Here is a 14,726-nt window from a genome sequence, read left to right as displayed (position 1 = left end):
ACTGATGTCTGCTAAGCCAAATAAATGCCTGTGATGGGGTGGGAAACCATTGCAACTCTTACAGCTGAGGCCACAGTAGAATGATACCTGGTTGCTACTCACCTGTGTGGGACACAGACACACCCACCCACTTGGGAAACCACGTGTCTGGTACCATCAGAGGAGTGCAGTCAGCAGCTGTCCAACCCACCCCCTGACAGTGCCCAGGGGCCGTGAGGAGGGTTTGCTCACCTTGTACCACGAGGCTGCCCTGGGCCGTCCTGCGCACACGGGTGCCGGGTTTGTTGGCGGCGCACACGTAGATTCCAGAGTGCTGCACGGTGAGGTCTGAGATCATGAGGTTTCCTGTCCCCAGCACCTGGATCCCCTCCACACCAATTGGGCGACCATCTGAAAGGAGGGGAGAAGGACAACAGTCACATGCTGGACCTCTGTGTGAGGTTCCCCAGGACACAGCCCTCCGTGAGGTCCAGTCCAGGCACTTACAGAGTGGTGCCATGTTCTGTTACTGGGACTTGCCAAGTAAGGTCAGTGGGATTCAGCTGATGCTCTTTGCAGGGCACAGTTCAATAAGGAGGCTAAACCAAGGTAAATCATCTCAGCTTCTGCAAGCCATTGCCTGGGTTCTTATATTAGACTGACAAGCTCAACAGCCTGCTTGCAATGGAAAGGCTCCAGGAAGAAGTCCAGTGAGCCTGCAGCAGCGCTTCCCTGATGTAGTCTCCCAGTCACCAGCAATTTATGACCTGGGGACTTCCTGACCAGAAGTGACACTTTTTTGCCTGCTAACCCTTGGTGGATTTTTTGTGGCTTTGAAAAATACATGAAGACTGGATTTTCAACTCCCTAGCTCTTGAACACACAGCAGCTCAGGGCCAAGGAGCCAGACTCTGAGCTGGTGGTTACATCTCCTCAGATGCTTTGGCTTGGAAGGGAAATTGGAAAGGGCTGCCTCCATCCTGAATGATGGATCTGAGGCATGTGACATAGTTCAGTATCAGGGAATTCACTTTCTTTTCCCAACAAAGCTTGTTTTCTCTGGAAAATTCCCAGCCAGCTCTAATTACAACGTGTTTCATTAGTATCAGGCTATTGCTTTTTATTGTTTCATTGATTTGTGTTTTAAGGCACTGTCTGACAAAGGCAGCTCTAAATCAGGCCTAGCACGTGTCGGGGTGTCTGAGTAGAGGGCAAGGGGAGGAATTTGGCTGGAGAAGCAGCTTAAGGGAGCACACTTTCATCAGATGGGAAATGGGAATTCAGTTTTTCTCTCAAGTTTGCTCATGGAGAACCTACAGAAATGGGAAAAGCAAGAACCAGCCCTGGTGATGTCCCCACCTGACCATTCCAAGAGCCCTCCACACTTGTGTGCTCTGCTACAGCAGAAAAATCTGTGTCTTGTGCTTCAAAGTTGTGGTTAGTAGAAGGAAAAATTCATCTGAAAAATTCCTCCTGGAAGCTCTGTTGGAATGCGCCATAATCTTGCCATGAGCTTCATGCTCCAACACAGACAGCATGCAGGGCTAGTTAAAAGTTATTCTGCAATCACATGTTTTAGATGTAATATCAAACTTTGCATAATAAAGAGTATTATGAGGATTTGGGCCATTCATAACCAACAGGTTCTGGAACAGACTGGGAAAAGATGAAGGCAAAGCAGTGCTCAAGGAGAGGGACAAACCAACCATCAACCAAGAAATGCCACTTTGCAACCTGCTGCCCAGCCAGTGCTTGGGTCCTCATGGAAAGGCAGGTGATGGGACAGAGTCATGTCCCTGCAGCATCAGTGAGGGGAGCACAGGTCATCACCTTGCAAGCCTCAGCCAATGTGTGCTCCTCTCTCCACAGGCCCTGCCAGGACCCTGCTCCAGTGTGGGCTTCCCATGGGGTCACAGACTCCTTTGGGCATCCACCTGCTCCAGTCTGGGGTCCTCCATGGGCTGCAGGTGGATCTCTGCTCCACTGTGGAACTCCATGGGCTGCAGGGGCACAGCTGCCTCACCATGGGCTGCACAGGAATCTGCTCCAGCGCCAGGAGCACCTCCTGCCCCTCCTTCCTCACTGACTTTGGACTCTGCAGGGCTGTTCCTCTCATATATTCTCACTCCTCTCTCCAGCTGCAAATGCACAGTTTTGGGGTTTTTTCCCCTTCTTAAATCTGTTCTCCCAGAGGCACTACCCCTGTCACTGAAGATCCATCTTGGAGCCAGTCGACATTGGCTCCATTGGATATGGGGGAAGCTTCCAGCACCTTCTCACAGAAGCCACCCCTCCAACCTTCACACTACCAAAACCTTGCCATGCAAGCCCAATACAACCACAAAAGCAAGGGATCTCATTTTGGATTAACAGCAATATCACATTAGGAAACACCAGCAAAGCAGAATAGAGAGCTACAAAGCAGTTCCCAAACCTATCTCATGCCACGCTCTTTACATATTGTTTTTCAGGAAATTTTGAAACTTAAAGGTTTCCTTGCTTCATTAGGAAGGCAATGCCAGACCCCTTCATTATTTGCATTGCAAAGAAAAAAGCCCAAGTCCTTTAGAGAGAGAAAAACAATGCCATTAAATGATTACATGATCACATAGCTGGCCAAGCCACTGCTGCAGTAAATGGCTCAGTCACTGCTGCAGTAAATGGCTCAGTCATTAATAGGACAGTAAAACATGACCTGTCCCACATTTAATGAGCAGTAACAAGGAACCATTCCTTCCAACCAGCACTTGAACTGAAGTGTAGAGAGGTCTGAATTAAATTCAAATTGAATTTGATTTCATCTTTTAAATTAGACTTTTTGGAAGTCTGTATTTACAATAGGCATAAAAATCAAATCTCTCTCTTGAGGGAGGGATGACACCAGTGAAAGATGCAAAGTGGCCGTACCTGGATCCTTCATCGCATCATTGCCTTGACAAATACCACAGAAATGTGACTTGAATGTCAGTAGTTTTACTGTATTATTTATAACGTGCTCCATAAATTAAGCATGCAAAGACCCAGCCTGCAGCAGGTACTCCCCCACAGTCCAAATACCAGCATCAGTACGTCCTCAGTTCTCTCCCTAGCTCCAGCTATTAACTAGAGGTGTGGTGGTCTGAAGAAACATCTCCTGTAAACCAAGAATCTTTTATTTCCCTGGAGGACAAAGCTCAGAAACCTCAGGGATCTGCCATTTGGGTCAGAGAGTGTGACCACCTCTAACGGCCAGCAAAGATCACTGCCAGATCATCCCAGACACCTCTCACTCAACTCCTCCCTTCCAAAGAGCACTGAAAAGGGCTTCTATAGAAATACTTCTACTTTCCCAGCCTACTCCATCCTTCTCACTCTACTGTGCCTCACTCAGCCAGAGCTGTCCTGCAGACAGTTAGAAGGTCTTCAGCTAATATCTAGTCCAACTTAGCAACACTGACAACACATATAAATAATACAGAGTGTTTACCCAAGAAATTCCTTGCATCCTGAAAGCTCAGCACTTTGCAGAACTGCTGTGCTGAGGGACTTACGTCTCACACCTGCTTTGCAAAGGTTGTTATTTATTTTAACCCTGTTTTCTTTCCACAGAGACCTGAAGAGTGGCTTGGATCAACCAATCCCAACCCTGTGAACCCCAGCATCATTTGCCATCACCAAGTCATGTCTCCATGGAAGAGAGCTGAAAGACTGCAAAAGCTAACACTCGCTCAGTTCCCAAAGCTCTCGGGACCCATGAAAGCTTGAAACCACTGCTCATTTAACGTGACCTTCTACTTCTTTTTATGAAGTCAAAAGCAGAAAATTTGAGGGCTGAAAACAAGCCAGTCTGTGTGGAAATGTCATACAGATTCTCTCTGTCGATGCTCAGTTGATGAGGACAGAAGGGGGAGGTTCAGCTGTTGAGAAGAGCAGACAAACCCTAACAAAGGAGACCATTCTCCAAATGGGAGATGCTCGCAAAAGATGCTCCAACTACAGCTTAGTAGAGTTCACAGAATCATAAAATGGTTTGGGTTGGAAGGGACCTTAAAGACCATCCAGTTCCAACCTCTCTGCCACGGGCAGGGACACCTTCCACTATCCCAGGTTGCTCAGAGTCCTATCCAACCTGGCCTTGAACACTTCCGGAGATGGGGCAGCCACAGCTTCTCTGGGCAACCTGTGCCAGGGCCTCCCCCCCCTCACAGGGAAGAACTTCTTCCCCATATCCAAAATAAGTCTACTCTCTTTCAGCTTAAAGCCATTCTCCCTTGTCCTATCACCACACACCCTTGCAAAATCTCCCTCTCCAGACTTTCCTTTAGGCCTCCTTCAGGTACTTACTTCCATGTTCCCTGGTGGGATGGAGTCTGGATGAAAGACGCCTGCGGTTTGGGAGCTGCATTATTTATTTTTCCAAGGTGTATGTGATGCTTTCTGGAGCCCATTCTCCGCCTGCTAGCCGGGTGATTGGCACACCGGCACCAATTACGGAGCCCCCTTAAAACGTGCCAGGCGATATGAATATGCAACAACACCAACGCCTTTCTTTGATAAGTAGCAAGTAGAAAGAAAGTAACAACTTTCTAATGTTGATCATTTAGGTCTTTTGTGAATTCTTTGTATTGTGTCATAGTAGCCTTCCACTTTTTAGACACATGGGTCTCCTGCTCGGGCGGACACTGGGCACTGTGGATTAGCATATTTAGAGTACATTGCAACAGTTGACTATTCAGTGTGTGAAGTGGTGAAATTTACTCTATTATTTCTAAACACTTACGGGAACGGTGCTCCTGTCAACCAGTCAGCCATCTATTGCAAGCTTCTGTGTCCAATAAGTTACCAATTAATTGGCTCCTACAATTGTTGTATAGTTTACTTCTTGAATGGCTCCCTCTTTAGTAATTTCCTTCCCATTGTGCGGCCCTTTCTGACAACTTCTGTATAACGCTATCAGATAATCACTGTCCTTTCTTTCTCGCCTCACTTTTCTATATCTCTCTAAATAGTTTATTATTCTGCCTTGGTACCTTTTATGGAGGCCAGCTCAGTGGCCTGTCAGTTAAAGGGTAAGGATACATTAAAATCGTCGTTCATTCAAAAGGCTTTGCAGTAAGTGCCCAGGATATTCATTTGTGCACACATACAGGTCCAAGCCTGAAGTGCGTAGCTCTGAAAGGAAAAGCCCTATCTTCCCTGAACAAACCCTTAATGATTTTACATCTTTCTCAGAGCTTGCTCTCTAATGAATGTTGACATTTCATGCACGGCAAGACACAGGAATTCTGTTTGTGGTCAGGGGGCTACAACATATTCTCAAGGAAATTAAATTCAAAATTGATTGTGTGACACTCAAAAACTGGCCCAGAATTTGAATGATTCCCTTCAAGCAAAATATAGCTGCCTTTCCCACTGAAAACCAGCCAGGTTTTAGCAAAGCCAAAGCAAAAAGTGCAAATGGTGTTTATGGCTTGCTTTCCCCTGCACCAGAAAGCTGTGAAAGCAAAATTGTTCTTTTGCTCCTTTCTGATAGAAATGCCACAATGTCAAAACTGTGAGCAAAGGAGATCAGAGAGACACTCCAAAACAGCATCATGCCCTGTGCAAAGCCCAGCACAACAGCAATGCCACAGCTCTTCTTTACTTCGACCAGGCAAGAAAGGTGTTCACATAGAATTGACTTTTTTGGTTTAAATTAAGTCAGGTCTATTGCTAAATCAGCTGCATCTCTCTAAGACTTCGTGGCCATGGATTTTTTTATTCCTGTGAATGGATTAAAAGTGGGTTTTTTCTAAGCTGAGTAAATTCCTGCCTTGGTAGGGGTCTTGGACTAGGTGATCTCCAGAGATCCCTTCCAACCCTAACGATTCTGTGCAATTAACTGGTTATCTAAGCTAAACCAGCTCTATAGGAGGAACTTCAGGAAGACTTCCCCATGGGAGGAAGCCAGAGATAGCAGATACTCTTAGGATCTCCCTGTCCAGAACAAACTCCTCTCCTTCCTCCTGATCACACAGACACAGAGACATGAAAGCACTTCCAAAATGGCTACAAAGAGATGACAAACCCACCGAGTCATCAGAGAGCCTGTTCATGTGCCACATCACTGTCGAGATCTGTGTCATATAAACAAGACCTCGTGATGCTTTGGACAGGAACCGTTCCTGCTGAAGGGGAGGGAAAATAACAGGATCTGTTTCCCATTCAGCAGCTCTCATTCTGCCCCAGTGCTGCGTGGAGTGGGTATTTATTTTTGGTGGAAGGCAATTCTGAGCTCAGACCATCCAGACAAACATCGCACGGTGCTATTACATCTTCATTATTGCACTGCTCTATGGAGACAAGTGTTTTGAAGAAGGTAATAAGCACTTATAATTAAGGCAATTATAAAGTAGTTTATTATAGTTGAGCGCTAACGTAGAGCTGCCTTGTGTCCAAGAGAACCAAACCAGTGATACAGCGTGTCTGGGGAATCTTTAAAACAGCATCAATCTGATAGTTATGGCTCCAGAGGCAAAAAAAGCAGTTAGTGGCAGAGACAGGCTGATTTTACATGCCACCAGAGGATGCAAACAGGAGGGCAAACACAGAAAAATCATGCAATTGATGCTGGATACGTGTCCTCATTCCCTGTCAGACGAGTCTGGAGTGGGAAGTCACCCTGCCCATGAGCTGGACCCTGGCCCTTGGAGAGCCACAGAGGTGAAGTCCCACATCCAGCACTGCAGCACAAGACAGAATTACCCCTGTTCGTGCTTCACAGCCACCTTGGGGAACAAGGGGAGATGAGCATCCCAAAAACAACATCACTTGTGGACGGCAAGGGCTTGGGAAACACTAAGTGAACCCAACCCAATACCACGCGCACAGGCAGAGTTACAAGCTCTGGAAGACAAAGCAAAATCCATCAGCTCTTTGCTCAGCACAGGTTTCTGCAGGGCAATGGAAGTGTTGCTCTGAGTAAGACAGTTTCCAAGCTATTATCACAAAGTTAGAACCTAAAACAACCCTTGGAGAAACACAGCCCTTTGCTCTTCATCGCTTGCGTGATGCCATCTGACACTATCTCTGGTTTCCATGCTGATTTAAAAACATATCATGGACCCCATTTGTTTTTTCAGAGCTTCAGACGCACTACTTTAAACACTCTCTTTCCCTCAAAATGGTTTTAAAACTCCCTGAACAGGTAGCAAGTTTCTTTCAAGTCTCTTTTTACGTGAAATATGTTTGTGTATGATTTTCCTTCTCTAGGCCAACAGTGGTGATGTTTTTGATGCAGCAGCAGAAGATGCTGTCACTTGAGAAAAGATAAAATTATCACCTTTCAAGAAACATTTACAGGTTTAACCAACCCACTTCTCTAACAGCTGAAAACAGGATCTTGGCAGAGAGAAAAACCAGTGTAGACATGAGGATAAAAAGCACTTCAAGCCTACAATTAGCTTTAGCGGGAAGGGAGAGGGTGAATCGCTTGTTGTATAAAATAGTCGGTGGCATCTACCTATTTCCCACATGATGGCTATGGGGAGGAGGAGCAGGAGGAAATCCCAGTGACCCCAGGGCTTACCGAGGCGGCTCCAGGAGACGATGGGCCGGGGGTTGCCCGTGGCGATGCACTCCAGCACTGCTGTCTGGTGCACTGTCAGCGTGAGGTTCTCCGGCCCCACGAGAATCATGGGGTCCTTGTAAACGGTGGAGTGGGAGCCTGCAAGGACAGAATCATTGTTAAAAGGCATCTGATTATCTCTTGTTTAAAGGAAACATCGAGGACTTCACGCATCCTTTAAGTACATCTCTTCTAAGCACACATCCTCTTCCATCAGGAAGTGCAGTGAAAGGACAAGGAGTAATGAGATCAAACTGAAAGAAGGGAAATTTAGGTTAGACATACATAAGAAATTCTTTGCTGTGAAGGTGGTGAGGCACTGGCACAAGTTGCCCAGAGAAGCTGTGGCTACCCCACCCCTGGATGCGTCCAAGGCCAGGTCGGATGGGGGTTGGAGCAACCTGGGATAGTGGAAGGTGTCCCTGCCCAGGACAGGCGGTTGGAACAAGATCATCTTTAAGGTCCCTTCCAACCCAAACCACTCTAGGACTCTAAATGATGTGGCTGGTGTAATCCTCAATAAACCTGAGATGCACCTGAAACAAAAGGAGCATGATGTTTGCATGACAGTCACTGTGAACATGTTTTAAGTGTGCATTGATATTCCTGGGGAAACCCCTGAGCCAACTGACCAACCACAAACAGCCCTGTTAACACAGGGATATCAGCAGAGTAAAGAAGGGACTGCACTGTGAACTGCAGAGAGCAGATGTGCAGAAAGCCATGGTATATAGGGAGGACATAAGATACAAGACAGCAGGAATGCAAATAAATGAAGGAATTGCTCTATCTTTCAGCATCTCAAGCCATAAAGTAATCCATGCAGTCCACAATGCCTAAATCTGTCTCTGTGAGCAGCCTCTCTTGCTGCTGGCTGTCATTTGCTCCAAAAGCCCTGTCCTGGGACACAGAGTGATGCAGGTGCCAGTCCCTGACTCCTGCTGAGGATCTTTTTGAGAGGTGATGCTCTGCTGATGACTGCAGCCCATGGGGTTGTCATTTCCCTGCCATTTTCCTGCACGGAGAGGATGCATCCCATTTCTCTAATTGTGACACATTCACTGCTCACAACACAATCACTAATCATTTATTTGCACTACAGTAGCACCAAGTGGCAGCAACCAAGAAGGAAAGCCATCACACAAGATGATGCACAGACTTATAATAAAATAAAATCCAGGCACAGGACTTTTCACTAGACAGGACAAGAGTATGGGACAAAACCACCATCCTGTGTCAGAAATACCACAGCTGAACCCAAATCTTCTGAGTCCCTAAAAAGTGCCTTATCCCTGGGCCAAATGTCCCTGTAGCCTTTACTCCCATTTGTTGGGAACAAGAGAGGAGCAAAACCAATGGATAATCTCAGTTCTCCATCAGCAAACAGGAACACTGAAAACCTCTGCATTAGTCTTTCTCCCCATCTCCAATGAGAGCCGGGTTACACTCCAGAAATGCTGAGGTCAAGCAGTGTTTAAGGAATTCCATCAACCTGACAGCTGCTGCTGGCAAGAAAGCTCTGTACACCTGTGGAGAGAAATACTTGTGCTGGTTGTGTGCCCCTGAGCAGGAGAGGGGCACAGGGAGGGCTGGGGAGTACAGCCCTTGGCTGGGCTCTGCCGTAGGGATCATCCCACACTGACTCCTCTCTGTGGACTTTCCAATGTCCAAAAAGCTTGTTAAAGAGAAGTGATCCACCAAAAAATATCTGCAGGGGCTTTTCTCCAAGAAAAACATTCTTTTCTTCCTGCACTTCTGAGTGTTATCATTTCTCAGCAGCTCAGGGGCTGGAGTCAGGGTGTAGCAGGGGGATTTCACAGCAGTCCAAGGGCAAACATGGATCAGAGCACCTCGTCCGTTAATTGTTCCTACAGGAGCTAAACAGGGAGCGATAAAGTGACTCCGAGCTCGTGTGTGAATGGGCAAAATCCAAGAAAAATCACCGTGTCAGTGTGACTTAAGAGCTGACTTTCTCACTAAATGCATTTCACTGCAAGCCATAAAATGCAGATTTTTTGATGAGAACCAGAATGCACAATAAATTCATATGACCGGCTGGTTAACCCCAAGAGATCCGAAAAACAATCCCTTCCCCTCAGTACCTCGGAGTGCCTTTAAAACCCATGTAGATTTATTGTTCTAAATCACAATACTAAATGTTCACGCTTAGAATAATACAGTATTATCAGCATATTATATAGCGATTTCAATATTTCAAAACACAGAGAAATTAAATGCATTGTCCAAGGTCACCCAAGAATATCAGCAAATGGGAGCTGAGATCAAAGCAGAATTTATAAAACACACTATATGCTGACAATAGAGTATTTTAATAATCTCACTCTGATTTATACTCTGAGTCCTAAGCAGACATTCAGGTTTTGGGGTGTGGGTTCAGTTCCCTGAGTCTGGGCAAACCCTGCCCAGCTCTGGAAGTGGCACTGCTGCTCACCTTCTCCTTCAAAGGCCATGGAATGATCCTGTAGCTTTGCTGCTGAGCCCAGTGCCCATGACAGTGCCAGCTCCAGGGGCAGATGGGACAGTGATCCAGCAGGGATGCTGCAGTCAGACATCAGCACCATGCACAGGGGCCGACCATGCCCCACCATCAAGGAGGAGGTTTCCTTCTACAACCAGAACAGCCCTTTGATGCAGGGCTGGGGAGGAAGGGGTGACAAAACAAGGGACTCGTGGCAGGGGAGCGCTGCTGGAGCACAACAGGGGTCAGGGCAGCGCAGGAGGGATTTATTCTGAAAGGGAAAAAGTCTCTAATGATGCCCGTGGTCCCCAGGGACTCCACCAGCAGCAATCGAGGTGAGGACTGGGAGGTCCCCGGCACCGCCAGCAGTGACAGGCACTCCAGCAGGGACGGGAGCGTCGCCTGCCAGATCTTGATCAAAAGGACAGCAGCAGAGAGAGATGCAGCTCACACTGGGAAGGTGTCAGCGCAGAGAGGCAGGCAGCCCCTCGGGAGCAGCTCTGCTAAGCAGGCACTTGAAAATAATCAATCAGCAGGACTGGAAGACATCCCCGTGCCGCTCGCTGCCGGCAGCCCTGCAACCAGGGAGAGGAGGGAAGGCACTTCGAGCAGGCTCCTTCAATCCTCGCAGGCAGCCACCCTCCGCTTCCCCTCCAGTCAGGGTGTGGCAGTGCCCTGCAGGGCACACAGCCTTCCAGAGCCCATCTTCATCCTCTTCCTCTTCTCTCCCCAGTTTCCCCCTGGAAACCCCAGGCAGGCAGACTTAGTGCTTCTCTCTGAGCGAAGCAATGGCTGAAGTTGCTGCCCTGTTAGGAAAATAGGGAGCCCTCCTGCCTTGATGAAGAGCAGAGAGAACCATTCCCTTCACCCCGTGACACAAGTGGGAGGTGACACAAAGATTTGCAAGAATACTGGTTACCCCACCATGCCAAACTCCACATGCACAGCACCCCTTGCATTAGCTCAGTATTTGCTGACACAACACCCACACCAGTGAAACAACGTCTCTGTGCCACCTCTGTGGTTCACCACAGCCTCTGCTGCTGTGCCAAAGCCTGGGGTTCACATGCTAACACATACCTGCTGCCCTGGTCTAACAGATATTTGTGTGCTCTTAGCAAACACCACAGAGCACAAACCTTTTCCATGCAGGTTTAACCCAGTGCAATGGGTTTTTCATGCAAATGTCCCATTACAGCAGCTCTGCTGACATGCAGGCATTGAAGCATGATCCAAACCCTTCAACAGACACTTATACATGGTGCCTGTATCCATCACCCAACTGCTTTAAGGAAGAGAAAAAAACCACAAATGTTTCACAGACAGGAAACCTGGAAAATATCCATCTGAAATGAGGGATGGTCAGATGAGAACAACTAGTGCTTTCTGCCCTGCGAGAAATAATAACCCAGGCCAGTAAACTGACACAAAGAACTTCACCACGTCGATAATTTACTGTTCTTTTTTCCCTCCACGTGGCTACTGTTCAAATAGATCAAGAAAACAGATAAGTAACAGGCACCAAAAGCTCCCAGGTCTTTCAGAACCAGTTAACCTGCTTTCTTTGCCCGTCAGAGCTGATACACACAGCATCACTCTTCCCTCAGCTTCACCCCATTTCACACGTGCAGCTTTTTCACTGCTGGCAGAGGCTCATCTGACACTCAGTACAGGTGTTAAGTCTCTGCTCCAGAACCACTGGCCAGGCAGCGTTTTGGAGGGTGATGGGGAGCTGTGAGATGTGACTGTAGGCTGACAAGCCTGGGTATCAGTAATTATGTTTATCTGATGGACAGGAGGATTGCAGCTCAAGGGAAAGACCTTTTACTGCACACAAAAAAAGCTCAAAGAGAAGCACATACCCAACCAGCCCTGCACAGACTTCCCTTGCCTCTTATCTCCAAAGATGTAATCTACATTTCCACAGGGAATTTGGAATGTCCCCCACTAGAGAGCCACGGATGTATCACCACTGTTGTCACAGGGGAGCACAGTGGGTACCCAGAATCTTAGGGGGATTCTGACTTGGAGTCCTGTATCTCAGAGTCCACCATGCCAGCAGGACACAGCCACAATTTGCAGTGACTACTTCTTTGGCACTTTTATCTTCCCTGAAGGTAACCCCCAAGTGCCCTGACATCCAGGAGAAGGAAGCTGTCCTGTTTTCATACAAGGATGTTGAACAGATGAAAGGCATTTCTAACAGGGCACAAAGGTGTCATTCACTTCTGGCTGCTTGATCGTCACACCCCACCTTGGGCAGCAAGAAGCCAAACAGTAAGTATGTGATTTTGGCCTTTTTTGCCGGGAGGAGACCATAAGGAACCAGTATTTCCTCAGCTGAAGCTTTCTGAGGTGAAAACCTATTTCATTCACTGACTTCAAATGCGGATAAAGAACCAAGTCAAAACTCAGCCTGGGGTGCTCAGGGTTTCTCCTTCTCATCTTCCAAAGGAAGGTTAGGCTGCTTCAGTCCATGCAATGCTAATAGCCTACAATTCCCTCATTAGATAAAGAATTGATCACCCTGTGTGCTGCAATTACTTCCAGAGTGGGCGGGTCCCATAAGGAAATGATGAATCGTCCATATTTCCAAAAGAATTTATTTAATGTAAAGCTGCTGTAACTCAATTTTCTCACTGTCCTCCTTCTCTCCAGAAACTGGCACTAATTTACAGGCAAAGAGACAGATTTATCTGCTATCAAACAGACTGATCTGGCAGGAACTAATAACAATCCAGAACACAGGAGGTGTTACGACCGGACAGAGGAATGCCTCTCAGTGCTGTCAGCCTGCAGCTCTCCTAAACTGTCCTGGTTCAGAACAGCAGCAGAGAAAGAAGAGAGAGAGGCAGCCAGGACAGTGTAGCTGGTACTAACCTGACACGGTGAGTCGGGCCTCCCGGCTGAACTTCACATTAGCGATATTGGTGGCAACGCAGTGAAATATCCCACTGTCTTCTGCTCTCAGTCCCGTTATCTGGAGAACCCCCTTGGGAAGCAGTGTGTACCTGTGGGAGGAGAAAAGCAGAAACAAAAGCTTGCAAAGCAGGGCACGATGTGACAGCAGGCTGCACTCCCATCCAGGTGAGGCAGGCTGGCTCCCACATCCCAGTGCGGAGGTGCCAACACACCAAGGGATGCGGCCCCCGCAGGCCGAGCCCACGCCTGTCACTGCATCAGTACTTTTATGGATACATGAGCCTCTGGTCTTCTTTAAGGGGGGTATGTTCCCTTTCTTTATCTCCTGCTGCATCCTTGAGAAATTATGACTTTTGCTGGGAGGCTGCAAAGTAAATGCTTCCTATTTAACCTGTGGAAAAGCTCTGGCAGTGCATTTTCACATGAACACAGGTGACATGGGATTTATCATGACACGGGAATTATCACTCATCAGCTGCAGCACAGAGACCATGGACAAGCATCAGGAGAAGTCTGTGCTCCACATTCCCCACTCCAGGTCCAGCTCTCAAATCCACATGAGCTTGAAACCTCACAGGCATGAAAAGGCGTGTTTAAAATAAACATTGAGCGGGCAAATGTAAACATCAATAAATATTTCATATCTTTAAAACACGGGTACATTTAAATCACGCATGCATACACACATACATGTACACATACATTACAGGTTGCTTGGCAACCACGTGTTTAAATTGGCTGGTAGTAAGCCATTACACCGTGATGAGTTAATAATCCATTTCCGTCTGGAAGATGCAGAATATCTTTTCCATATCAGCATATGGTTAAGTGCCTATAACCTGCTCCCTGTGCCGGGTTCCAAACGTGCAGCTCCGTGTCGGTGTGACAGCAATCAGTTTTACACAGCCCGAAGTTGATTGCAATCTCTCTGGGACTTTAAAATGCCCATTGTTTTGGATGAATTATACCACAAGAAGCCCTCGTTTTTGTTAACAATCTGCCCACAGCATTAGAAGATTCAATTCCAAAGCTATTATCCTGCCTTCAAAGCCTCCGAGTGCAAGACTCGGCATACAAATTTATATACACTTTATACGCAGAAATGCACCAGGCGTGATTAATGCAGAAATCCAATTCAGTTAGAGAAGCAACTCTCATCACCCAGGTTCTGGTGTCAGAGATTAATCTACTGAGCTGACAATAAAAAACCTCCCCAGTAACTTTACTCCTACAAAAAGCTAAATCTGTTCAAAACTGGGACACAAATGTAGCGAAACTGCTCCTAGCCCATGTGCCCTAGGGCTTGGGCAAGGTCCCTGTCCTGGAGGAGAACCAGCAGGGATGAGATCAGCTTGGAGCTCTCTGGGTTGGAGAAAAGTCTTGACTTCTTGGTCTTGGAGCTCCTCAGCCTTGGGGTTACTCAGCCTTGGAGAAAAGAAGTCCCAGTCACATTCAAGTCCCTGCCACATCTCTGACCATCTCCACACCTGTGTCCCTGGGATCAAATGCAAAGGATCAATGATGCATGGAGGACTTAATCTGTCCTGCTACATCTCATCAGGATACCACAAGGCATCAGGCCCTGTTCTCTGACCCTTACTTCTGCTGATGCCACCTCAGATCAGTCATCCTGCTCTACCACATCCCCAGCTAAGCACCTGTATGAGTAAGAATCCTTCAGAGGAGATCAAGCTTAACAAATCAACCCTGTGCTGGGCTAAAAAAAACTCAGATGAAAAACGCAAGGAAAAACAAAACCTG

General features: G+C 47.2%; 1 protein-coding gene across 1 annotated transcript in view; it reads right to left on the bottom strand.

Annotated features, from left to right (window-relative positions):
- IGDCC3 (immunoglobulin superfamily DCC subclass member 3) overlaps positions 1-14,726 on the bottom strand; it is a 97,347-nt gene that overhangs the window by 24,824 nt on the left and 57,797 nt on the right. The window contains exons 4-6 of the mRNA XM_032700263.1: positions 12,924-13,054; positions 7,526-7,663; positions 232-390 (exon numbers count right to left, since the gene is read on the bottom strand). Coding sequence (XP_032556154.1) covers positions 232-390; positions 7,526-7,663; positions 12,924-13,054 — 428 coding nt within the window. The remainder of the gene's footprint in view (positions 1-231; positions 391-7,525; positions 7,664-12,923; positions 13,055-14,726) is intronic.

Source organism: Chiroxiphia lanceolata, chromosome 12 (genome assembly GCF_009829145.1).
Source record: "Chiroxiphia lanceolata isolate bChiLan1 chromosome 12, bChiLan1.pri, whole genome shotgun sequence".
In the NCBI taxonomy this organism is placed as follows: domain Eukaryota; kingdom Metazoa; phylum Chordata; class Aves; order Passeriformes; family Pipridae; genus Chiroxiphia; species Chiroxiphia lanceolata.
Note: the sequence above shows the minus strand (reverse complement) of the source record. Positions and strands in the feature narration are given on the sequence as shown.